Source organism: Camellia sinensis, chromosome 3, assembly GCF_055761805.1.
Source record: "Camellia sinensis isolate YWXY chromosome 3, ASM5576180v1, whole genome shotgun sequence".
Taxonomy (NCBI): Eukaryota; Viridiplantae; Streptophyta; class Magnoliopsida; order Ericales; family Theaceae; genus Camellia; species Camellia sinensis.
In genome coordinates, this window is record NC_138963.1 from 170,026,390 (window position 1) to 170,053,693 (window position 27,304).

Sequence of the window (27,304 nt, forward strand, 5' to 3'; positions counted from 1 at the left end):
AGAACACATAGTCCTCTATGTATATTTTTATATCCACAAACCAACTACCACCAACTCTCCCTCTCTCTTATTGATGTCGGCAACTGGGGGTGGCATTAAGTCAATTTGCTTTTAATCCATGTACTACCTCATCCTGTGGAGCCAATTTGTTTGTCCTCACTGGAATCTCTCATTGTGTTTACTTCTCTCTCTCTCTCTGTGATTTGCAAATGTGTTTGGATGGGCTGGGTGGGAGAGGGGTGGTGGGTTGGCGGTTGAGGGTGGGTAAGGAATACAAATATTTAGACATGAGAATTAGATAAGTCGAACGCTTAAGACACATACTCACATCTAACTCCTTTCTTCAAGTCCATGTAACGTAGGTAATACTACTAAATGCATTCAGTTGTTAGTACTTTATTGTGTTTAAAACAAGCCTAAATATGCATTTTTGTAAATTATTTGTGAAACTAATGGCTAGATGCTTTGGGGTTTTTTTGACATCACACATGTTGAAGATCCATCACGATTTGGTTTATTGAGGGAGTTGTTTCTTCAAGAATTTGTGTAAAATGGTGCATTTGGAACAATTTGTTGCAGGTTGATGTATTTGATTAATAGTAACACTAACAAGCATGCATATGACATACAACATGAAATAATTGAAATTTTGCAATGTTTTGAATGTTTGTTATCAAGTTTTGAAAATTTCTAGTTGTTTGAATATATAATATTAGTGATTTTGTTGAATCATTGATAGAATTTAGGGTGTTGAATGTTTTAATATGTTATTTTTATAGTAAGTTTTGGGGCGAAGTTGACATTGTTTGTAATCTGAAAATTGCAGCTGCTAATGCACTTGAGATTTTAAATTTCACACAAATCAATGGAAAGCCAATTAGAATAATGTTTTCTCACCGAGATCCTACCATTCGCAAAAGTGGATTAGCGAATGTTTTCATCAAGAATTTGGATGCATCCATAGACAACAAAGGATTGCATGAAACTTTTGCCGCTTTTGGTAGTGTGTTGTCTTGCAAGGTAGCCATTGATGCCAATGGTCAATCAAAAGGCTATGGGTTTATGCAGTTTGACCAGGAAAAAGCTGCACAAAATGCAATCAAACGGTTAAATGGCATGTTGATGAATGATAAACAAGTTTATGTTGGCCTTTTTGTCCGTCGCCAGGAAAGAAAGTGAATGGATCACCAAAGTTCACTAATATTTATGTGAAAATTTTTTCTGAGACTACTACTGATGAGGACCTTATGAAAATTTTTGGGCAAGTATGGTCCGATCACCAGTGTAGTTGTTACGAGGGATGCAAATGGAAAGTCCAGATGTTTTGGTTTTGTAAATTTCCAGAACCCAGATGATGCTGCTGCTGCAGTAGAGAACTTGAATGGGTCCTCTTTAAATGATGACAAAGTTTTGTTTGCGGGGAAGGCTCAAAGGAAAGCAGAAAGAGAGGTAGAATTGAAAGCCAAATTTGAATAGGAAAGAAACGGTAGATTTGAAAAATTACAAGGTGCTAATTTATATCTCAAAAATCTTGATGACAGCGTTACTGATAAAAAACTGAAGGAGTTATTCTCCAAGTTTGGAACCATAACATCGTGCAAGGTATATTTGGTTCAAGTGAAATTCATGTTGGTCTGTTTGGTGTACTATTCTCTTTATTTATTTATTTTTCCCCTATTTTATTTATTATTTATTTAATTTGTGATTTGTGAATCAGATCATGCTTGATCCACAAGGGGTGAGTAAGGGTTCTGGTTTTGTGGCCTTCTCAACCTCCGTGGAAGCTACAAGAGCTGTAAGACTGCCTTCTCTTTTTGAACTTCAGACCTCTCTTTCCTATCATTTAACCATAGAGTTTGTCTAATTCATTGTGTTGATTGTTATCCATGATTGGACAGAAACCTTTATATGTTGAAAGGAGGGCACAATTGCAGGTGATTTTCTTCATTGCATCATTTCTTAGTAATGTAATGTAATATAGTCTCTCTCTCTCTCTCTCTCGTGTGTGGGAGAGGGTCATGTATGTTGTCTATGCTTATGTCATTGATAGATATGATGATAAAAATGGTAATAAGTTCATCATTTTTATGGTTTCTGTTCATCATTTTTCAACGAATTTGCTAAATTTTTTTTTTTTTTTGGTTGTGTTCTTCAATTTTTATGTAGCTTTTAGCTTAATGTATTGGGCTTTTTGACCCAGTGATGGTACAGTTAACAATGATTTAATATTTCTGTTATTTTTCTTGGTTTGTATGACTTTAATTCCTGGTTTTCTGCTTGAAAGCTAGGTAAAAACTGTGCATTGCTGCCATATTGTTTTCTGCTTCAAGATCCATATTGTTAAAATTAAATGGGTAGCCTTGGATTGAACAATTGGAATAAGGTGCAACGGTTAGGCATTACAGAACCAATCTCTTGGAGTGGACCCACGGAATAAGGTGCAACATCCATACGTGTTCACTAACATGGATGAAAAGCTTATTGTCAACCAAAGCTTTAGTTTATCTGTGACTGGCATATCCCCTGAGGACATCTTATTGCGAGTTTTGTATGCTATTTGATGAATTTCCATGGTGATCAGATTTATCAGTTCTATGACAATGTTTTTTTTTATTTTTTTATTTTTTGGCTTTGTTTTCTTAAGCTTGATAAATATTTCTTTAGTTCTATGTTAATTTTGCTACGATCTTCTGTGCTGATGGACTGAATGAAATTCAATGATGCAATCATCTTCCTATTATGGTGTCAACATCTATCCACCGAGAATGATAAATTGGCGTTATTTAATTTAGGGTGAGCAACAGTTTGAGTTCTTTACTGGTTGCTTGTGGTCATATATGTCCACGCATATTGGCAAATATGTTGTTTCATTCCTATTTTACTTCTTCAAAATCTTTGATGCATCAATATTGAAGTACCGATAAAGGATTCTACAAACAGTTCCTCATGCAAATATGTCTCTGTCTCTGTCCGTCTGTTGTCTGTTCTCTCTCGCTCTCTCTCAATGATTGAGTAAATGGATTCTTTTATAAAAAAAAATGTTTCTGGTGGTTGTATAAGTATTCACCCATTTGCTTGTGATCAATTTAAATACTGCATCGGTTCAGGAGTTTTTGTTGATGTTGTATGGCGACTGTGGTTTTAGTAATTGAAGGAATTTATACTTCTTTGCAATGTTTATAGTTCTATTCGAAAAGTGAGAGTGCAGAAGACTGAGTCTAACATTGTGCTTAATTTGTCACCTGAAAACAGTCATAATGGAAAGTTCAGCTATGGTTATGCAAGCTCCCTTGGAAAAAGGTCTACAATGGAATATTTTTATGAGACAAGAATTGATGGTGTGGATGGAGAGATAGTTGGTCTCTTTGGAGTTTTTGATGGTGGGTATTTCTCTCTCTCTTTGCCATCCACATAACCTTTGGTTTCCTTGAAGAAATAATGTTATTGATGCATAGTAGACTATGTTTGCTAAATGTGAATAATTATAAGTTATATTTGTTTTTCAACATGAATGATTATGGCTTCATCATAGAAAGGTCAATTTTTGCACTTTTAATAGCCATTCATTTATTATTTGTTTTGTGTAGATGTTTCTCCAGTTTCATTTTGTCGAAGTATTATAATAGCAATTAGTTTGCTTTATCCATCTGAACATAGGTTTCATTGATTTTTTATTTTGTAGAGATAGATGACTTCCTTTAGGTAGTTGTGTACCTTTATTTAGTTTTTATTCTAACGTTTCACGAAAATCTGGAATCGATGTCTTTTATATGCTAATAAACACATTATGACTTCCTTCAAGCTTGAAAAGGTTTTCTTTCATTTGTCTATACACCAATCTTCTATTGCTTGCATTAGTTGAGTGGATACTAAATTGACAAGTTGGGTATTCAGTATTTGGCAGTTGTGGGATTGTATGAGAGCCAAGAGGAAGCAGTTAGTACAGAGGAAGTTAATAAATTTATTTTAACAAGTTGAATTTGTTGAATTTGAATTTGTAGTTTAACTTTGTAATTTGAATTTGAATTTGTTAAAAGTTAAATTACAAGAAGTTAAATTACAGAAAGTTAGAAAGTTAATAAAGTTAGAAAGTTAGAAGGTTGTTAACTGCTAAATTAACGAAGAAAGAAAGTTTGAAGAAAGTTAGAAGGTTGTCGCAGGGAGAAACACCATATGTTGTTAACTGCTAAATTACAGAGAGAAGGTTGAGAAGCATTTGGTTCCATGTGGGAAAAATATGAAACTTAGAGGAAATGGGTTATATTGGCATTCTGGAATTATTAGGAGTAATTTTAAACTTTATGACTTTAGAGATTTGAGTAAAAACTCAGGTAGTCCTCCAAAATTATAACTCACATACCCTTAGTTAGTTTCCTTTTATTTAATTTGTTCTTTATTACTTTCTAATTTTTCCTTGATACATTAAATTCATTTATAGAGTTCCAAAATACATTACTTTTTGAATTAAAAGTAAGTATATACTTCTCTTCCAGCTTTAAAGTTAAGTGATTAGATAAGACTGACGCTTTGCTTAAAATACCTATAGAATGTAATCTAAATGTAGACCAAGACTAAGATTAGGTTAATTTCCAAACATGCTATTCCAGGTTTGGTCTTACAATGCTCAATTTGGGTCTAAAGTGCTTCTCTAATAGTTATATCTTATACTTGAGATTGCATAAAACTTTCTTCATAAGGTAACATAGATTTGAAATAAAAAGCCCCAATTTAGATTCAGTTTAAATGGGCTTCATTTTTTAAATGAGTGTTTATTTCAGTTTGATTCCTGACATGGTTTTGATTTATGAAATGTTTGATTCTTTTATGGGAAATGGGTGCCAATTCATGAAATGGGTCCTAAATACTTTTGAGCTTCCTAAATACTGATTCTTTTTGTGTTTTTCTGTTCTTTTTTTCTTTATTTGGGAGTGGGAACTGGTAAGCTATGATAAAAAATAAATATAGTTTCAGCATTGCCTATTACTTTTTTAAGACCCTGTAAATAATTGTCCCCTTACTGTATGTTGTTCATTTGTTGTTTTATCCATTGAATTTTATCCCATACTATGGTATAATATATTATAAAATATCTATACTATATAATTTTAATCTATGGTATAATGGTATAATATGTTATAAAATATCCCGTACTATGGTATAATTTTAATCTATCTATACTATATACTTATAGATAAAATTTTATTTACGAGAGATTAAATATAAAAAAAATAAATATAATTATCATATTTTTAATTATTGAGAGGTAGACATTTGGAGGTGTTTGCTATTTAGATTTTGATTAAGAACACCATTTTCATATTGGCATGAGGTACTCTAAAGGGAGAACACCATTTTGTTGTTCCTCTTATTTTGAAGTTGTGTTTATAATAAAGGGAATCCTCTTGTTCAAATGTATGCTATCTATTTATTTTTTGTGTCCTGGGATAACAAAACTTTAGGTATACTTGATTCTCAATATTGCTAACTTAAACATTATTTAAATAAAACATTAACAACACACCACTTTGACAGCAAAAACTCCACCCATTTCCTGCAATAGCCTCCTTTAAAGGTTGATGTTGCTTTTGAAAAAAGTTCGAATAATTGTAATTTTTAACGAGCTTTTACTTTTTCTTAAAAACAAAAAACAAAAAAAAAAAAGAAAACTTAAAAAGCTAATAAAATTTTACAGATAAATTACATTCATCTATTCTGAAGTTTATATATAAAAATAAAAATCTTATAATTTTAATATAATTAAAGAAGTTGAAGTTCGAATAATTGTAATTTTCAACTAGCTTTACTTTTTCTTAAAAAAAAAAAAAAAAAAAACAAAACAAAACAAAAAAGAAAAAGTAAAACTTAAAAAGCTAATAAAAATTTACGGATAAATTACACTCATCTATCCTAAAGTTAAAAAAAAAAAATTATAATTTTGATATAATTATACTAATATTTATTTTAGTAAAATTAAAGTTTGGCATCATTAAAAACAATTAAAAAATTAAAAATTTATTATTCTATTTAAATCATATCACCTTATTTAAGTCACATCACATCTCTACCACATTATTTCAAACCTAACTTATATTTCATAAAATAATTAAAAAAAACACTTGTTTAAAACATTTAAAACAATCTTCAAATTGATCAAAATTAATGTAAATGGTACGAGTACACAAAAAATAAACAACGTCAAGAATTATTTCCCTTTTATTTATAGCTTTACAGCTGTGCTTGCGCATCCTATGTGATGGGAATTCACTTTCCTCTCTCATTCCTCAGTCTTGAAAGAAAGGTTGGAAATTAAATTGCAGAGGCCTCTGTTTTCCTTCCTCTTCGATCATAACCTCTTCACCACTGACTTTTCAAAGAAAAGAACATGGCCGACGCGTTGGTTGGGGGAGCATTTCTGTCTGCTACCCTTCAAGTGTTGTTTGATCGGTTGGCCTCTCGCGAGGTCATCAACGTCTTCCGGGGCCGAAAGGATGGCGATAGACTCCTCAAGAAGCTCAACCTATCATTGCTGGAACTTCGTGCTGTGCTGAATGATGCTGAGAACAAGCAAATCACTAACCCAGCTGTGAAAGAGTGGGCGGAAGAGCTTAAAGATGTCATCTACCACGCAGATGATTTAGTAGATGAAATTGCTACCGAGGCTTTGCGCTCCAAGTCCGAAGCCGACTACCAAAGCAGCAGCAGCACTAGCAGCCACAGCCGCCTAAGCCAGGTACTAAGTTTAATCCCTCTGACCTTGACATCCTCTGTCTCTACTACTGCTAGTTTCTTTGATGCGGGGATAGAGTCCAGGCTAGAGAAGATCATTGATGACTTGGAATATTTTGCACAAAAGAAAGATGTCCTCGGTTTGAGAGAAGTTCCTGGACATAATAACTGGTTTGTCAAGTCCCAAACCTCTTCTTTTGTCGATGAATCTGGTGTTTATGGAAGGGATTTTGACAAGGAGGATGTAATGAAGGTGCTGCTCTCCGGTGATGACGCAAGTGGTAGTAATGATAATCAGATAGGTGTGATTGCAATAGTGGGGATGGGTGGGGTTGGCAAGACCACCCTTGCTCAACTTTTATATAATGATGATAGAGTGGTTGATCGCTTCAAAATGAAAGCATGGGTTTGTGTCTCTGAAGAATTTGATGTTCTAAGCGTTACCAGATCAATTCTTGAGGCAGTTACTGGACAGGCTTGTGATGCCAAGAACCTAGATATGATTCAAGTCAAGCTGAAGGAGTTGTTGAGTGGGAAGAAATTTCTTGTCGTCCTGGACGATGTTTGGAATGAGAACTATGGTCACTGGGAAAGCTTGAGTCAGCCTTTTAGATATGGCGCACATGGGAGTAGGATTATTGTTACAACACGCAAAGACAGAGTTGCATCTGTCATGAAAACCGTTCATATTCATCGTTTGCAGAAATTACCATTTGAAGATTGCTGGAAATTGTTTGCCAAATATGCATTTGAGAAGGGAGATTCCAATTCACATCCAAACCTTGAAAATATTGGCAAAGAGATCGTGAAAAAATGTAAAGGTTTGCCTTTAGCTGCAAAAACATTGGCGGGTCTTTTGCGCTCTAAACGGGATGCTGAGGATTGGAATAATGTATTGAAAAGTGCCATATGGGATTTGCCAGAGGATAACATTCTTCCAGCATTAAGATTGAGCTATCATTATCTCCCTGCACATTTAAAGAGATGTTTTGCTTATTGTTCCATATTTCCCAAAGATTATGAATTTGAAATGAGGGAATTAGTTCTATTATGGATTGCAGAAGGTTTTGTGAAGCCAAGAAGTAACACAACAATGGAAGAAGTAGGTTATGAATGCTTCAATGAATTGCTGTCAGTATCATTATTTCAGCAAAGTGCTAGAGCATCTTGTTTTGTCATGCATGATCTTGTTAATGATTTAGCTCAATCTGTGTCTGGAAATTTTTGTTTGCGGTTAGAGAATGACAAGCCACATATTATTGCTGACAAAGTACGCCATTTCTCATATACTAGAGGCAGGTTTGACGACTTTCAAAGATTCAAGGTAATCAATGAGGCTAAGTTTTTAAGGACGTTCCTACCTTTAGGAAGTAAATATGGTTGGAGCTGGTTGAGTAAAATGGTTGTAGATGTTATTTTGTTGAGACTAATTTGCTCAAGGGTGCTGTGTTTGTCACATTATCGGATTTTTGAATTGCCTCATTCAATTAGCAATTTGATACATCTACGCTATTTGGATCTCTCTTACACAAAAATCCAACAATTGCCAGAATCTGTTTGTGACCTGTATAATTTACAAACATTGCTGCTGATTGAGTGCCATAATCTTACTACCTTGCCAACAGAGATTGGAAAATTAATTTTCTTGCGTCATCTTGATATCAGTGGAACTCGTAAGTTAAGGGAGATGCCAATGCAAATGAGTCGATTAAAAGATCTCCAAACATTAACTGCCTTCGTAGTGGGAAAGTGTAGCGGGTCAGGTATTAATGAGTTGAAGGAGTTTTATCATCTTCGTGGAAGCCTCTCCATTTCATGTTTGCAAAATATAATGAGTTGCATGGATGCAATGGAAGCAAAGCTGAAGGAGAAAAAGTTCCTAGAAACATTGGTGCTGAGCTGGGATAGTGGAAATCCTAATGATTCAGAAAGTGAAAGAGATGTACTTGACAAACTACAACCTCATACAAACTTGAAACACCTACAGGTAAACAGGTACCGAGGCACAAGATTTCCGGAATGGTTGGGAGATCAATCATTCTGTAATATGGTGTCTTTATCTCTGCATAATTGTGAGGATTGCTTTTTCTTGCCGTCGCTTGGTCAACTGCCCTCTTTGAAACATCTTACCATTTCAGGGATGCCAAGCATAACAAAGGTGGGCCCTGAATTCTACGGAGATTGTTCTTTAAGCAAACCATTTCAATCTCTTGAGAGACTTAGTTTTTCAGAAATGTTGGATTGGGAGGTGTGGGTACTTGTATCAAGCTCAATACGTGGCAAGCCCTACAGGTGCCACATCACCAAAACCCCACCCACGTGGCAGACCAATAAGGCACCACGTCGGGCATGTCGTATGTTTACTACATGGCGAGCCCTACGGGCGTCATGTGCCAAGGCAACCAAAACTATATGCTTAGCCTAAGCGGGAACATATATACAAGCCCAAATATATCTAGATATGAAGAGCCCTGCAACAGGCAGCACCATGGCCCCGCAGGGCCCATGGTCCTTCATACCTAGCTCCAAGGCCAAACAACAATACAATTAGCCCCCGGCTCACTTGTACTTGGATTGATAAACAATGGCTCTGCTAAACATTGAGATAGGCCTGCGGCCCATTCTCTTACTTGATCGCTCAGAAGCAAGCCCCTCTCTTAAACATTGAGCTAAGCCCGCGGCCCATTCTCCTACTTGGTCACTTGGAAGCGAGCCCTTGGCTCTCTTAAACACTAAGGTGGGCCCTGGCCCATTTATCTACTTGGATGCCTGGGTTGGGAGCAGGACCCAGGCACTACTGCTCGGGATCATCAGATGATACTGGACTGGCGGCTGAGGTCATGGGATCGTCGAGATAGTTGTCTTCTTGCTAAGACAACTCTATCTTGACCAGGCTTGGAGAAGAGGCAACAATGACCTTACGTTCATGTCATCCGATGCATATACGAAACGTTACTTTCTGCCTGCCACGAAACGTTGCTCTCCGCCTCCCGACAAGCCACAGACGGCAGAAGGGCTTATATCACTTCTGGCAGAGTTGAGGAGAACGAGCCACCTGTCCAACAGTTTGCTTGGGCTCCAATACTCCTGCGGCCTATATAACGTATCGTATATGCAGCGAGACACAACAACAACAATACAACCAAGTCTCATGCTAAAACACTCTCTCATACTTTACATTAGTGTTCAAAGGTCTATCACTGCCAACCTCTCCCTCTCCAAGCTTGCCTTGACCTCCTCCTCTCCACCTCCGGTGATCCTAAGCCATTGAAGTGCCCGCCATCTTCCCGGACTACATCTAACCACACCTCTCACCCACATTATACTCTGCTGGGGAAGAGTGGTGCTCGCTTCGCATGGCACCCAAAAAGAACACTGGAACTGGAGTAGCGACGTCCCAAGGTGGCGGTAGGGAGATCCTGGTGGAGACCTCGGAACATAACTCCGGTGGCTCTCCGGAAGAACAATCCTCCCAACCGGTTATAACAAATCAGCTACGTATATTGACTGAGAGCGTCACCTCCCTTCAACAGAACCAACAACTCTTAATGGACGCCATGCTGGCCTTACAAAGGGCACCTACGCTCCCATCATCATCTAACCCTCCTACATCATCTCAAAATGGCGTTCTGCCATTACCCGAAAATGGCTCAGAAGCCAACCTCGCTACGCAAAACGACTCGCGAACCCAAGTGAGAGGACAAACAGCCCCCCCGCTCCCTCCATTAGCTCCCAGCCAGACACCCCCACCACATGTTGGGTCCATTAGTGGAGCTCCCATCGCAGTGGCTTCGACTGGCTCTCCAGCTCTTCCGGCAAATCAGAACCCGTCCCAACCATTAACATTGGAGGTCGTAAAAGAGCACATACATAGCCTACTTCAGACAAACAAAGGTCATATCCCTGCCTCCCCAGAATTGGATCTCCGTCCTCCTTACCCTATTCACATCGCAAGTCTTCCATATCCGGCGGGATATACAGTACCCAAGTTTGTTCGCTTCGACGGACGAAAAGGGAACGCCAGGGAGCATGTTTCACGCTTTCTTGATGCCCTTGGAGCTCACCGAGAAGATCGAAACCTCCGCATGAGAGAATTCTCCAAATCTCTCACAGATCGAGCATTCTCGTGGTATGCTAACCTCGCTGCTGGCTCTATTTCTTCATGGGAAGACTTGGTAAAAAAGTTTTATATCAAGTTCTTCTATGTTGAAGAGAGGTTAACCACCCTTCATCTTATGAGGGAAACACAACGACTTGGGGAGGACATCCTCGTTTACGTCCGCCGTTTCAGGGAAAAAGCAGTAGACATTCAAGACCCAATGGAAGAACACCAACTGGTATCATTGTGCATTGAAGGAATGATCACGACTTATAAACTCCAGCTGGTCAACCACCACTTCCCTGACTTTTCCGCTTTATGCGCTGCGGCCCGAAACATAAGTGAAACAGTAAGATCAGGGGCACGAATGACAGCACCGCAACCCCACTCATGGCGACCAACAGCACCTCAACCTTCCTCATGGAGGCCTAACCGACGCAACCACGCTGTGTATGCAGCCAAGGGCTCCTCTTGGGGAAGAGAAGACCCGCAGGCAAAAAAGAGAAAGTTCGATCAAATTCCCCCGCCATTACCTATCTCAGTGAATGAGGCACAGGCACTCCTCAACGCCTGGGTAGAAGATGGAAAAGTTCACCTTCCTGAGCCAAGGCAACCTGTTAACAAAAAGGATCAAGCGCGGACAGACTATTGCATATACCATCGTTCCGTTAAACATCCTACTACGGAATGTTGGGCACTCAGATCCTTAGTTTGAAAGATGATGTCTGAAGATGCTTTGGAGTTACCTCGCCAAACAGAAGATGTCTTGAAAGATCCTCTCCCGCGCCATAAGGATAATGGCAAGACGGTCATGATGCTTTCCCATTATGACGAGATGGAAGAGCCAATGGTGTGCGAGCTCTCTGAACTCCCAGCTCCCACTTGTCCGGACTTTGAGACTAGACGCGTGATAGCACTTAAGAAATCGACAAAGTTCAAATGGTTCTTCGACCAATTCGGCCTGTCTGAAGCAACACGCTTTGAAGCCACCAAGGCCTTTTTAAGACTTGCAGAGCAGAATGGTGAAACGTGCATGAGCGTAAGCGGATCAGTAAGGAAAGTATTTCGAGATAACTCCTTGGCAATAACCTTTACCAAGGCCGACAAACAAGTACCATTTCCACATAACCGTCCCCTCTACGTCCCAGTATTCATCAATGGGATAGAGTTTCAAAGAGGATTCATGGATGGAGGAGCTTCACTCAATGTGATGCCTTATTCTACTTTCCAGGCGGCGGGGATCCCACAAAAGCACTTAGTCAGACAACCCATCTCCATCACCGGTTTTGGAAGCCAAAAAATTAAAACCATAGGTCATGTCCAGTTAGACTTAGCAGTGGGGCCAATTCGCTCTACTACTAAGTTTCATGTTATAGAAGCAGAGACGACCTATCAGGCTCTCTTAGGAAGAACTTGGCTTCACAGATATGTTGTGATTCCGTCCACCTACCATCAATGTGTCAAAGCAATCTACAACAATGAAGTAGTAGCCGTAGCTGGCTCTCAAAAGCCTTTTCGAGTAGATGAAGCTTACATGGCAGATGCAGTATTTTATAATCATGTCGACGAAGACGAACCTCCCCTGCCACTTCGAGGAACTCCTGTACCTGACTGGGATGACCTCTCTAAAGAAGGTTCATCACCACCTCGTAGAAAGACGTTCGCCAAATCAGAGCCCTCAAGAAAGCTCCCTAAAGTCACCAGGTTTCAAACAAAAGATGGTAGAGTGGTATATCGTTTATGACGGTACGAGGGGTTGGCAAATGTTACCAATGCCGACCCCCAGCTAGACGACGTAGCAATTGCCCACCGTGAACTAAGTGGAGAAGATCACTGTTGCTACACCTTGTCTGCGCTGGCCCAACGCTCGCCAATGGCAAAGAACAAAAAAAGTAGAGACAAGAAGAGCAGAAAGAGAAGAAAAGCTGTGGCTTTTCCAGCAACAGATAAACACTCCGACAAATCCTATTGTCCCGCGGTAACTCATTTGGATGGAGCCGAAGGCTCAAAAGCTAAACTCCTCAAGGCAGCCACTTCATCTCTTAACCAAGTCCCTGCCAAGCAAGATGGATTGCAAGAAGTCCGACCGGCTCCGGAGTGTTTACAAGACGGCCCTAGGCCCCAAAAACAAGAACTGGAAGAAAACAACATAGCCTCTGAAGGAGAACCCAGGCGTCCTATCTTCATTTGCAAAGATCTTCCAGCAGATCAAAGGGGGCCCCTCATCGAGTTGATCAGGAAATATTCGGACGTTTTCGCATGGACATATGAAGAAATGCCAGGATTAGATAAAGATGTTACCATGCACCGGTTGAACATCATCCCCCTGGCTCGACCAGTCAAGCACGGAGTAAGATTTTATAAGCCCGAGGTGGAGCTCAACATCAAGGACGAAGTGGTGAAGCTGCTTGGAGCAGGGTTTATCAAACCCATCCAACATCCCACCTGGCTTTCTAGTATCGTCCCAGTTATCAAAAAGAATGGTCAAATTCGAGTGTGCGTCGATTTCAGAGATCTAAACAAATCTTGCCCCAAAGATGAGTTCCCACTCCCAAACATAGACACCTTAATTGATTCAGCGGCGGGTCACCATATGTTCTCATTCATGGATGGCTTCAGCGGCTACAACCAGATCAAGATGGCTCCAGAGGATGCCCCAAAGACAGCATTTCGCACTCCTATAGGCAACTTTTTCTATACTGTAATGCCTTTTGGGTTGAAAAATGCGGGAGCAACATACCAGAGAGCTATGACAGCCATTTTTCATGATATGTTGCACAAGTCCTTAGAATGTTACATTGATGATTTGGTGGTAAAATCCAAAGAGGAGACTAGTCACCTCAAAGACCTCCAAAGAGTTTTTGAACGTTGTAAGAAATACAGACTCAGAATGAACCCGCTTAAGTGCGCATTCGGAGTCACTGCCGGCAAGTTCCTTGGCTGTATCGTTCATCGCCATGGGATAGACCCTGACCCAGCAAAGGTCGCCGCCATCAAAAATATGCCACGACCAACCAGTCTAGACGAGTTGAGAACCTTCCTTGGTCGGGCATCTTACTTGAGACGGTTTATCCCAGCTATGGCCGAAATAACACAACCCTTCAATTCATTACTAAAAAAGGATGTCAGGTTCATTTGGAATGAGGAACACCAACAAGCATTCGAAGGAGTGAAATCAGCTTTAACATCCCCTCTCTCCATGACTCCTCCTCAGCCGGCGAGGCCCTTACTCCTCTACATCTTTTCCACGCCGAAATCAGTCGGCGCTCTACTCGCTCAGGAAATTGACGGACTTGAACGGCCCGTATACTACATAAGCAGAGTCATCCAAGGGGCTGAGGTCCGATATTCCCCCATTGAACGACACTGCCTCGCCCTAGTATTCGCAGCCAAAAAGCTCCGCCATTACCTTCTTTCTTATCCCATCCATCTCATGACCAGGAGTGATCCTATCCGCTTTCTCCTCACTAGACCAGCGCTCTATGGCAGGCCAGCTCGTTGGCTCCTATCATTAGCAGAATACGACATCACTTGCAAAGCTCCCAAGGCCATCAAGAGTCAAGCGCTTACCGACCTCTTAGCTCACTTCCCTAGTGGAGAACATGAACCGCCTTCGGATGAATTGCCAGGTGATGAGTTCCAAGCAGCTGAAGTAAACACCGAAGGAGAATGGAGTTTGAGTTTCGATGGATCGTCCACCTCTAAAGAGGGAGGAGCTGGAATAGTCCTTATTTCCCCAAATCAAACTGAAGTCAATTTGTCATACAAACTGGATTTTAAATGCTCTAATAACGAGGCTGAATACGAAGCCCTGATATTAGGGCTTATGGCAGCACTCCACCTGGGAGTAAGTCTCCTATGCATCAAAGGCGACTCTAATTTGGTGGTCAAGCATACCAATGGAGACTATGCTATCAAAGAGCCCCCTTTAGCCTCATACAGAACCATTGTCCAAAGGTTGACAGACAAATTTGACACGGTAAGGATAGAACACGCCCCTCGCTCCAACAATCGACACCCAGACGCCCTTGCTACCTTGGCTTCTAAAGTAGAATTCGCCGAAGAATCAACTAAGATAGAAGTTCTGAAGCGCTCCATGCCGTGCTCGGTAACAACTATTTTTCCTGAAAAAGAACCCGCCGACTGGAGAGCCCCAATCATCGATGAGCTTCGCACCCCCTCAGGTAAACTACCTTTGTGCGAAATCAAACACTTCACGATTTACCAGGGAGTCCTTTATTACAGAGGGCCTGGGGGTCTGCTAGCACGATGCATCGACTTTACCGAAGCCAAGTCTAAGCTAGAAGGGGTTCACAATCGTTCTTGCGGAACAGGAGACGTGAGCCTCTACAGGAGGCTACAACGACAGGGATATTATTGGCCTACTATGGCCAAAGAAGCAAACGACCTTCAGGGAAAGTGCACCAAATGCCAGGAATTCCCTCCAAAAGCTGAATGTAATTTCACAGAAATCACCTCCGACTGGCGACAGGTGTATATAGACTACCTCAAAGAAGCATCATTGCCGCCAGATCGTTCTGCAGCAGCAATAATCAAGAAGCGAGCTTCGAAATTCTTTTTGCACGAAGGGCAACTTTTCAGGCGTGGCTTTGACGGGAAGCCTTTACGCTGCTTATTGGGAGCAGAAATCCATAAAGTTTTAGAACTTGCTCATGGGTCGGAGCACCAAGGCGAAGCCAAGCTATTCCAACATCTTTTGCATATAGGTTATTATTGGCCCACCATGGAAGCGGACGCCAAAATATATGCCAAACGCTGCAAACCTTGTCAAGTCCATGGTAACCTTATTCACGCACCAGCCACTGATCTGCATAGTTTGAGCTCACCATGGCCTTTCCACACATGGGCTATGGATCTTATTGGCCCCATCTCTCCACCGTCAAAGGGACACATATGGATCGTAGCGGCCACAGAGACTTACACTAAGTGGGTAGAAGCCATCCCCCTGAAGAAGGCAACAGGAGCCGCTGTCTCCCTCCAATTTCATTCGAGAATTCATTATATGTCGTTTTGGCATTCCTTGAGTAATCCTGTCGGATAATGGGACCCCTTTTGTCAACCGCCAAGTGGGAAAACTCTTAGCCTCCTACGATATCACACACCATAAATCAACGCCTTACTATCCCCAGGGGAATGGACAAGCTGAAGCAACCAACAAAACACTCCTTAGAATCCTTTCAAGGACTCTCAAGGATTATCAAAGGGACTGGGCACATGTGCTTTAACTCGAAAGATGACGCTTTAACTCGAAAGTCAAATTCATTAAGTAGTCGAAGATTTTCAATTACAAAAAAAAAGGGAGGCCCAAATCTCCAACATACAAAAAAGTTTTAGGCTATAAAGCTATCATATGCTATAAAGTTATCATATGCTACAAAACTATGATCCAACTAGTCAAGACTCTAGAAGCTTGATCTGCTTCTTCTTCTCCCGCCAATCTTGCTTCAAGAATCGCTTTCTTTTCTCTCAAGCTAGAAGACGCCAATTCTGCTTCATTCAAAGCTTTCTGTGCTCGTTCAAAAGATAGCTTACATTCCTCCTCCACTCGTACAGCAACAACCAAAGCCTTGTCTACCTCGCCTAGCTCAGCCTCAATCATCCTCCTCCTGACCTTGGATTCAAGAAGGGATAACCAATCATCCAACCAACCCACCCACCTCCAATCTGTTAATCCGGCCATCTCGAAATTCGCCCAAAACAGCACGTTGGACCAACACCTCATCAAAAAAAGCTGTCTCTGGGGATAACTTTTAAAGCTCCTTAAGGAATTCTCCAAAACCATCCAAAAAATAAGTCCGGAGATAAGAGCTACCCAAGTGCATGAAAGTGGTCGGTTTATAATGAAGAACAAAGAGCAGTCGAGGAAGTAACTCTGCTTTGACCCCGGCAAACAACACAGCTGGATCTAGTAGCTTTTCCTTCCCATCGATCCCCTTAAGAACCACACTGCCACGGGGAAGATGAATAGGAGAAAAATCTCCATCAGTAGCATGAATGAGGGAATAATCTCCATCAATAGCTGGCAGTGATGGTCTTTGAAGGCTACCCCCAATATCACTAGCACCTTTCTAAATGAAGCCAAACAACTCGCGTACGAGCACACCACCCAAGTTTGCACCAACTGAAACAATAGGCGAGTTGATTCCAACTTCGGAGCTCGAAGGAATGGTGGGCACATTACTCTCTAGGCCCGCAGAGGTCGTAGAAGCATGTAAAGAAATGGGCGCAGAAGAGCCTATGCCGCATGACAAGCTCACGGATGTACTGGCACCTCCAACTCGTGAGCTAAGCACATCGCTATGTGAAAAATTACAACCACCTTCAAACAAGCGAGCAATAGGGACACCACCTCCAATCTTGTCCCGCAAAGGAACCAATGCATCCCTAGAACTTGATGTATCTAACAAAGAAGGCCTAGCACTAACCATATCACATCCAACATCGTCTTCAACATCATCTCTTGCCCCCATAACCTCAAGACTCTGATCCGAACCCTCTTCATCATCATCTGAATTTTCTACATCGTCCTCAGCACCTATGGGCAAGACTTTATGCTGTACCAATTTTATTTGACACGCGCCAGCCGACCCCTGCAAACAACACAAGTATTTTAATACAAACGTATTGGAAACGCCACAAACTCATAAATAATTCCAAAAGTACAAGATATGAGTTTACCTGTGACGAATCAATGGTGTCAGTCGAGCAACCCCTCGCTTGGCGGGCAATCCTAGTTTTAGTAGGCGGACCTATACATCTAATCTGTGGAGGTACTCTCCCAGGCACTGGAACAAGAACGGAGGAAGGGGGTGGCCTTTTACGCTTGGCACTAGATGGTCGGTCAGGAGAAACTATCTGGGATTGTTCCAAAGCAATAGTCACCTTAGATAAACGAGCCAATGGGCTGAGTTCCCCCCTATCTGCAGCTGACAAGCCCCGATCTCCGCGAGCCATACATAACTCAGGGTCATCAGACGGAATGAGCTCAACATGGACAGGATCAAGATCACTACTCAAAAAAGCCCGAAATAATGCAAGATTGCATCTCCAATACTTCTTCCAACTAGGGGTGGTTCCGCCAATTCTACCCTTACTTGCTAGCACAACTCGCCCCCGACGCCTTAATTCTTCTGAAAGAAAAGAGTATACATATAATTGCATACAGTCGGCGGCCGAAGGCGCAGGAGAAGGAAGATGTTGAGGAACCCCTTGGTCCAAACCAAACTGTCGAGCAACCCTCAAAGGATGATAGGCCACCACACCGTATGTGCCATCCAGAAAATAACGTAAATACCCAGAAACGGTGCTAAGAACCATCGCTGAATCCGCATCCCCCAAATAAGACACACCCGGCTCGAGAACAAGCTCGCAATCATCTAGGCGATAGGCAACGGTGGAAGATACTCCACAAACTGGCATAACATAAGGACGAGCAACAAACTTGTCCTCAAAATCAAAAATGCTGGCCAAACTCCCCTGTACACATCCCTCAGCCCACCTAGCTGAACGCGGCTCACTTTCTTCAATGGAAAACACCTTTGGCATAGGGGCCAAGCTGGGAAATCTCTCATACAAAAACAACTGTAGAAAGGTAGTAGGAAGGAAGCTGGTAACATCGTATCGTCCTTTGGAACGATCAACACCCTCCTGATACATATCTAACCTCCTATACAGTCCCCCCAAAAATAAAGGAGCCAACGGAATCGGACGGCTGGAAGCAAGAATGGCAGCAAGAGGAAAGAGCGCATGGCAAATACCGTCTTGGGGTCTACCCATCGAGACATACCGCGACAACCAATATGTAATGAAAGCAGCTAAATGCTCAATACTCCCCCACTTGTCCCCTTCCATCCCTGGACCTATGAATCCATCCTCCGCATTTCCTTGCACCTGATGGCTAAGATCTCAAAACCAGTACCGAAGCCATCCCCCGAAAGTGTTTTTTGGACGTTTTCGTGATCGAGATGTTACTAACACTTTATTTTGATAACGACTTAATAACTTCCCTGCCGGTGCCACGGCCTCCTCCAATCTCCCAACAATAGCCATCTGGCTAAGGGACAAACATCCTACGCTAGGGTTCGCCGATCCAAGATGCTCTAGCCCCGTCAAAACAACTACATCCTCTAGAGTAGGGGTCGTCTCGGCCCACTGTGCAATAAAAGTATGAGAACTTGAACTCCAACGTGACAATGCGAACTCCAGCCAAGATGGCTCCCGTCTAATTCGCATGCACTGAGAAATAGCAGTAGCAATCTTAGCTCCAACAAGCACCTCACAATATGAGGGATGACGGAAGATAGCTGCGCTCCAGATATCAAAGTCATCTTTAGGCCCTATATAATCCTCAAAAGCTGGAAAAGAATACGGATAAGTGCCCCTCTCCACATGAAAACGTACGATAGACTCTGGAGGAACAAAAGCTTCAACCCCTTTTTCTGGCTCAACCCCACCAAGAAGGAAATCAGTCGAATCAGTCGGGACACCGCCATTGTCATCAAATAAATCCACCCTCGCCCAAAACAAATCCATGGCACCAAAGAAAGGTGCCCTACACCAATATTCCACTGGAGGGACGTTTGGAGGATCCGTGTCTTTCTTGGCGTTAAAAAGATTCTTCTTGGATTTACCCTCTTTTGACTTGGAAATGCCAGAAGAACCTACTAGTGATTGTTGCGGGCTGCGACTGGACACAACACTTCCCCCTTTTACTTTAGCCATATCACAAAAGCTCGCCTTTCCTGCATCAACACAAGATTCACAAATCCGAAATGTCATTTATTTTTGAGGTGCATTTAAAAAAAAAAAAAAAAGAAGTTCGGCCTCTTCCCCTCGCACCACTTCTCCCTCGCTTCAATTTTCTTTATTTCACCAAAAATTCTTTTGTTTAAAAAAAAAATAAAATAAAATAATAAAAAAAAATTGAGTTAAACACAAAACTCATATTTTGAAAATAATCCCCTCCCCTCGCATCACAAAACTCATATTTTGCATCACTCCTTTCTCTCGCATAACCAAACCCATATGTTGGATAGCTCCTTCCCCTCGCATAACCCTTCCCAAAAAAAATCAAATTTTTGAAATAGCCTCTCTCCCTCGCATAACCAAACCCATATGTTGGTTAGCCCCTTCCCCTCGCATAACTCTTCCATCAAAAAAAAAAAAAAAAAAAATCAAAATTTTGAGATAGCCTCTCTCCCTCGCATAACCAAACTCATATGTTGGTTAGCCCCTTCCCCTCGCATAACTCTTCCATCAAAAAAAAAAAAAAAAAAAAAATCAAATTTTTGAGATAGCCTCTCTCCCTCGCATAACCAAACCCATATGTTGGTTAGCCCCTTCCCCTCGCATAACTCTTCCATTCCAAAAAAAAAAAAATCAAATTTTTGAGATAGTTTCTCTCCCTCGCATAACCAAACCCATATGTTGGTTAGCCCCTTCCCCTCGCATAACTCTTCCATCCCCAAAAAAAAAAAAAAAAAATCAAATTTTTGAGATAGCCTCTCTCTCTCGCATAACCAAACCCATATGTTGGTTAGCCCCTTCCCCTCGCATAACTCTTCCATCAAAAAAAAAAAAAAAAAAAAAAATCAAAATTTTGAGATAGCCTCTCTCCCTCGCATAACCAAACTCATATGTTAGTTAGCCCCTTCCCCTCGCATAACTCTTCCATCCAAAAAAAAAAAAAAAAAAAAAATCAAATTTTTGAGATAGCCTCTCTCCCTCGCATAACCAAACCCATATGTTGGTTAGCCCCTTCCCCTCGCATAACTCTTCCATTCCAAAAAAAAAAAAAATCAAATTTTTGAGATAGCCTCTCTCCCTCGCATAACCAAACCCATATGTTGGTTAGCCCCTTCCCCTCGCATAACTCTTCCATCCCCCAAAAAAAAAAAATCAAATTTTTGAGATAGCCTCTCTCCCTCGCATAACCAAACCCATATGTTGGTTAGCCTCTTCCCCTCGCATAACTCTTCCATCAAAAAAAAAAAAAAAAAAAAATCAAAATTTTGAGATAGCCTCTCTCCCTCGCATAACCAAACTCATATGTTGGTTAGCCCCTTCCCCTCGCATAACTCTTCCATCCAAAAAAAAAAAAAAAAAAAAAAATCAAATTTTTGAGATAGCCTCTCTCCCTCGCATAACCAAACCCATATGTTGGTTAGCCCCTTCCCCTCGCATAACTCTTCCATCCAAAAAAAAAAAAAAACAAATCAAATTTTTGGGATAGCCTCTTTCTCTCGCATAACCAAATCCCCCCTCACTTCATCTTTCTTTCACGAAATTCTTTAAAAAAAAAAAAAAATAATTTATTTAATTACTTTTTTTTTTCCTCCCTCGTCTCATTTTCTTATACTTCCCGAATTTGTTTCATGGGCTTCATCTTTATAGCTCCCTTTTATTTACAGTCCTCTATTACCTCATCAATTTAAAAAAATAAATAAAAATAAAAAAAATAATAAAAAAACAAAAAATAAAATAAAATTAAATTAAATAAAATTAAATTAAATCTCCCCTTCATCATTTCATTTATTTACCTTATTTTTATATTTCTCCAAATTCTTTTAGAGTTTCCCTCGGCTCAGCTTTTCTGTTTACAACCTATAAATCATAAAACAATACAACTCCATAACTCGCAATACAATACTAAAATTTTGCCAAATAGCTCTCCGATATTTATTCTAACAGTTCTTTTCTTATTCAGCATACACTTCTCCATTTATTCGTTATTAATTACTTTCCAACATTTTCTCTTTTTATTAACATTTTATTATAGACCTCTACAATTCTCCAAAACACAACTTTTTTTTTTGATCTGCCTCATGCTAAATTAAAAAAAAAAAAAAAAAACCAAACAATATTTTTATTGCGTGGCTCACCTCTGTTTTTCACAAAACCTCCTATTTTCTACAAAATAACACCATATATATATATATATATATGAATCTATACATGAGAACATAATTCAAATCAACTATGCACAGACCCATACCTTTACAACCTTAGGAAGCCCCAATCGCGACGAGCGTCTGCCGTTCTTCTTCCTTTCCCTTCCCGCAGCTCTTCTTTTTTTTCCTTCCTGGTTTGTTTCCTGTTTCGTTGCTCCTCTCAGAATCCACCCATAGAAACCCAACTTTACCGAATCAAACAGATCGAAACCCAACCTTGCTGCCGATGGCTCACGCACAGGTCCTTCAATCAAGACCCAAACAGAACCCAGCCCTAGCAACCGCACCAGAATCAGAATTCAACTCCCAACAGCCCAACCGATCGCCCCACAACACCCCTGCGGCTCACCTAACGGCGCCTTCTGTGACTTGCAACACTCTTCTTCCCTCCTTTCTCTCTCTGCCCAACTCGTCTCTCTCCCCCTTTCGCGACTTCAAGGTTCGATTCACCACCCTCAAACAAACAACACAAAAATCTAGCCCCTCACCATTCGATCCCGTAACAACAGTGTGAGAAAAGCCGTGATGCCTTCAGGCGCTGTCAGACCTCACTTTGGCGCTCGTCGACGGCAACCCTTTTCCTCCTTCGTAGCTGTCAACCTTCCTCTCCCCACTGTCAACCCTTAGAAACCCAACTTTACCGAATCAAACAGATCGAAACCCAACCTTGCTACCGATGGCTCACGCACAGGTCCTTCAATCAAGACCCAAACAGAACCCAGCCCTAGCAACCGCACCAGAATCAAAATTCAACTCCCAACAGCCCAACCGATCGCCCCACAGCACCCCTGCGGCTCACCTAACGGCGCCTTCTGTGACTTGCAACACTCTTCTTCCCTCCTTTCTCTCTCTGCCCAACTCGTCTCTCTCCCCCTTTCGCGACTTCGAGGTTCGATTCACCACCCTCAAACAAACAACACAAAAATCTAGCCCCTCACCATTCGATCCCGTAACAACGGTGTGAGAAAAGCCGTGATGCCTTCAGGCGCTGTCGGACCTCACTTTGGCGCTCGTCGACGGCAACCCTTTTCCTCCTTCGTAGCTGTCAACCTTCCTCTCCCCACTGTATTCTGGATTCTCTAGTCTTTCCCACTAAGTTGAATTCTAGATTTTCAGAAAGAGAATAGAAAAGTCTACCCAAACACAAACTTGCCTAGCCCCTCCCTTAATGGTATAAGAAACCCAGCTACGGGTAACCAAGTCCATAACCCACCCTTCTGTACAATGGGTAAAAGGAACAAACAGAGATCTTGATTCAAAAAAAAATATATATATATATATATATCTCTATATATATCTGTATATATATAAAGTCCTTGTTTCTCTAAAACGGCAAGCTCACTTTTGGAATGATTCGAACAAGTTCAAGTTATACTTAGAATATACACAATCTTTTATGTGGCAGTAAAGCAACGTTCAAGCAGGACGAGAAGTTCCCAAAAAAAAAAAAAGATTAAATAAATTTATGTACACATTGAGGCTGTACCTTCCCAAGGGAAATTCTTAAACCAATCAAAAAATTCTCTTTGCTTGTTACAAATATTAAAAGCAGACTGCAACAACCTTAGACTCTTCAAAAAAAAAAAAAAAAAAAAAAATCGCTCAAGCTATCGTACGCTACCTAGTAGCTCCAAATCAGTTACTATTAGTAGTCTGCTCTAAACCTATAAGTCTAATTGATGAGTCTCCATAGATCGCTCTCTCCCAACAAAAAGCTGCAAAAGTCAATGAATTCACCCCCTCTTCCCCGTCTTTATAAGAGAGCACAAATGCAGGATAACAACAGACAAAAAAAAAAAAAAACGCGAGCAAATTCATATCTAATTGCTAACACTCTCCTTTCAACCCATCCTCTCTAAATGGCTTCCGGCGGCCAGAGGCACCGAGATAACACCGTTTGGCGGCCGGTGAACAAGGCTCCAAACCCAAGAGGCCCAAGCTATAGAGCTTCAAGCTCCAGCTCTAAAGTTTCGAGCTCCACTCCTACTCACCGCCGCCCTGTGTGTGAGTTTTTTCGAAAGATGCTCTCCATGCCTCCATGGCAATTCGAAGATCAACTATTCGAATCCCCTTGGATCCAACACCCAATATCTGCTCATACAGTAGTAGAGGTGCCGGAAGAATTCCGGGGTAAAATAAGAGGATGGTACAAGGCACTAACCATTCCAGAACTTTACACAATACCACTGTTCCACACTTGGTTTTTGCTAAACCAAGAAATCAACCTCACTCTCCAGGGATCCACCTGCCAAGCAAATCAGGTTTTAGTCCCACATTTCGAGAGGATCCGTATCAACATCCTCTCACAAAGACCGACAGAGAGAGATCTAGACCACCACATCTCCATCATGTCAGCGCCATTGGTAAACCCAGATGAAGATTTGGGACTTGGATGGGACATAGAGAGCCTTGCAGATCTCGACATAGGAGAAAAAAGCGTTTTCCGTAGTGCCCGGCCAAACATCCCACTCAACATTCCACTTAACATCCTCTTCTTCAACACTGAGGGTGTCGCTCGCCCCAACTTCCTCCAACACTACATGCACCTACACTCTAGCAGACGCTTCCACCTCGTCATCATCACAAACACAAAAAAAGAAGGAAGCGAGGCCCAGTTCATGAGCCAAATCATGGGCTTTCCTAACACCAAGACCATTGCCCCCCCTCCTAGCGGTATGGAAAGGGTGAGAGGCGGAATCTGGTGCCTATGGAATGAAGCCGAAATCTCCTGTGAAGTAGTGGAAATTCCCCGGAATCAAGCCATCGCCCAACAAGCCCACATCTTTATCCGGCCGGCTCACACCGGATGAAATTTAAAATGTAAACTCTCCATGAGCAATCCAAATGCCCCCATTATATCAAAAGCTTAATTTTAGACGGCTTTATCTGAATACTTGTCTGCATGAGTTAATATTTTCCAAAACTTTTTAACATAGTCATGCACAAATACTCTCATCAGCTATAAGAGTATCTGTACAGGGGGGCATTATTGTGGGTACTTGTATCAAGCTCAATACGTGGCAAGCCCTACAGGTGCCACATCACCAAAACCCCACCCACGTGGCAGACCAATAAGGCACCACGTCGGGCATGTCGTATGTTTACTACATGGCGAGCCCTACGGGCGTCATGTGCCAAGGAAACCAAAACTATATGCTTAGCCTAAGCGGGAGCATATATACAAGCCTAAATATATCTAGATATGAAGAGCCCTGCAACAGGCAGCACCATGGCCCCGCAGGGCCCATGGTCCTTCATACCTAGCTCCAAGGCCAAACAACAATACAATTAGCCCCCGGCTCACTTGTACTTGGATTGATAAACAATGGCTCTGCTAAACATTGAGATAGGCCTGCGGCCCATTCTCTTACTTGATCGCTCAGAAGCAAGCCCCTCTCTTAAACATTGAGCTAAGCCCGCGGCCCATTCTCCTACTTGGTCACTTGGAAGCGAGCCCTTGGCTCTCTTAAACACTAAGGTGGGCCCTGGCCCATTTATCTACTTGGATGCCTGGGTTGGGAGCAGGACCCAGGCACTACTGCTCGGGATCATCAGATGATACTGGACTGGCGGCTGAGGTCATGGGATCGTCGAGATAGTTGTCTTCTTGCTAAGACAACTCTATCTTGACCAGGCTTGGAGAAGAGGCAACAATGACCTTACGTTCATGTCATCCGATGCATATACGAAACGTTACTTTCTGCCTGCCACGAAACGTTGCTCTCCGTCTCCCGACAAGCCACAGACGGCAGAAGGGCTTATATCACTTCTGGCAGAGTTGAGGAGAACGAGCCACCTGTCCAACAGTTTGCTTGGGCTCCAATACTCCTGCGGCCTATATAACGTATCGTATATGCAGCGAGACACAACAACAACAATACAACCAAGTCTCATGCTAAAACACTCTCTCATACTTTACATTAGTGTTCAAAGGTCTATCACTGCCAACCTCTCCCTCTCCAAGCTTGCCTTGACCTCCTCCTCTCCACCTCCGGTGATCCTAAGCCATTGAAGTGCCCGCCATCTTCCCGGACTACATCTAACCACACCTCTCACCCACAGGAGGAATGGTATATATTGGATGATGGAGAGTTCTCTCGTCTTCAAGAGCTTCGGGTAACCAACTGTCCGAAGCTGATTGGAGGCTTACCTAAACACATTCCATCTTGGGTGAGAGTTGAGATTAGGGACTGCCCAGGGCTTATGGCTTCACTTCCTAGGACATGCGCTGCAAATCAATTAGAATTGCAGGGATGCGATAGTGTAAAATTGGGATGGCAAGGTTTGTCTTCTCTCGTAAAGTTGGAAATTTCATCTGCAAGTTTGAAGGAACTGACACCTGAACTATATACCTTAATAAATCTGAAGAAATTGTGGATAGAGCGATGTCCAGACCTATTGTTATTTCCAGACACAACGTTGCCGCCCATGCTTACAGACCTTACAATCAGTGATTGTAGGGCTATACGTTGTTTGCCGGAGAGAGTGATGTGTCTCAACAGTTGCCTTAAACGTTTGTATGTTCACGCCTGTCCGAAACTAGTTTTCCCACTATCTGAGGAGATGGAGAACTGCTACACATCCTTGGAATCTTTGCTCTTTTTAACCTGTGATTCTCTCCCTTCCCTGCCACTAGAATTGTTTCCGAAGCTTCAATCTCTAACAATCGAAGACTCTGGAAATTTTGAGACTCTTTTGACTCTAAACAAGCTTGGATTCCACAATTTCGCATCACTCGAACTGCTTTACTTGGATGGGTGCTCTAATATGGAATCTTTTTCCCAACAAGTAGTAATCGCTCCCAATCTGAAAACGTTTGAACTCCGGAACTGCAAGAAACTCAAGTCGTTACCCGATCGAATGCATAGCCTCACATCTCTTCAATCATTGATGATAGGGAACGGCCCAGGAATCGAGTCATTTCCGGAAGGGAGCCTGCCCTCCAGCTTACATAGTCTTCAAATCAGGAATTGTGCGAAACTTGTGGCTCGGAGGAGAGAGTGGGGTTTGCAAAGACTCCCTTCTCTTACACGCCTTTCAATCGCAGGTGAATATGTAGAAGATGTGCTAGAGTCGTTTCCGGAGGAGGGTCTGTTGCCCTCGACTCTCGTATGGCTCGAGATCAGCGACTTATCAAATCTCAAATCGCTGAACAACAGGGGCCTTCAACATCTTGGCTCTCTCAAATACATGAGGATTGCGGAGTGCCCTCATCTCCAATCCTTGCCGGAAGAAGGGCTTCCAACATCCCTCTTTCTGCTGGAAATCTTGGAGTGTCCATTGTTGAAACCTCGTTGCCTAAGGGAGGAAGGACAAGACTGGCATAAGATTGCTCGCATCCCCTTACTACATACGGATTCTGAACTCAGCTTTGATCAACGCACTCTCGCTCCAACACAACATTACTCTCTGTATTCCGAAAGCAGTTGGTAGTCAGAAATCTTCTCAACGTTCTAGTCAGGTATTTGCTAACATGCTATAAAATATTTTCAACAATTAAATAATAGAA

General features: G+C 41.8%; 2 protein-coding genes across 3 annotated transcripts; one reads left to right on the top strand and one right to left on the bottom strand.

Moving 5' to 3' along the window:
* Positions 1-386: 386 nt before the first annotated feature.
* LOC114259170 (putative disease resistance RPP13-like protein 1) lies at positions 387-27,256 on the top strand. 2 transcript variants are annotated; one of them, XM_082921380.1, is made up of 7 exons: positions 387-1,449; positions 1,542-1,602; positions 1,718-1,795; positions 1,899-1,934; positions 3,253-3,380; positions 6,318-8,974; positions 25,861-27,256. In XM_082921380.1, the coding sequence occupies exons 6-7, from the start codon at positions 6,383-6,385 to the stop codon at positions 27,226-27,228; spliced, it is 3,960 nt and encodes a 1,319-aa protein (XP_082777506.1). In that variant the 5' UTR covers positions 387-1,449; positions 1,542-1,602; positions 1,718-1,795; positions 1,899-1,934; positions 3,253-3,380; positions 6,318-6,382; the 3' UTR covers positions 27,229-27,256. The 2 variants fall into 2 exon arrangements, with proteins under 2 accessions (XP_082777506.1, XP_082777505.1); XM_082921379.1 differs by having other exon boundaries at positions 387-1,602.
* Positions 16,087-19,658, bottom strand: LOC114282737 (uncharacterized). The gene is made up of 2 exons (XM_082921381.1): positions 17,525-19,658; positions 16,087-17,436 (listed from the first exon to the last, which is right to left on the bottom strand). The coding sequence occupies exons 1-2, from the start codon at positions 18,695-18,697 to the stop codon at positions 16,915-16,917; spliced, it is 1,695 nt and encodes a 564-aa protein (XP_082777507.1). The 5' UTR covers positions 18,698-19,658; the 3' UTR covers positions 16,087-16,914.
* Positions 27,257-27,304: the final 48 nt, after the last annotated feature.

What these genes read in the sequence shown, in the direction of transcription:
- LOC114282737 (XM_082921381.1), bottom strand. Translation starts at nt 18,697, where the DNA reads ATGGAAGGGGACAAGTGGGGGAGTATTGAGCATTTAGCTGCTTTCATT. An exon ending in ACACCATTGATTCGTCACAG is followed by an intron (nt 17,437 to 17,524) that starts GTAAACTCATAT and finishes TGTTGTTTGCAG; the next exon opens with GGGTCGGCTGGCGCGTGTCA.
- LOC114259170 (XM_082921379.1), top strand. Translation starts at nt 6,383, where the DNA reads ATGGCCGACGCGTTGGTTGGGGGAGCATTTCTGTCTGCTACCCTTCAA. An exon ending in CAGAAATGTTGGATTGGGAG is followed by an intron (nt 8,975 to 25,860) that starts GTGTGGGTACTT and finishes CACCCACAGGAG; the next exon opens with GAATGGTATATATTGGATGA.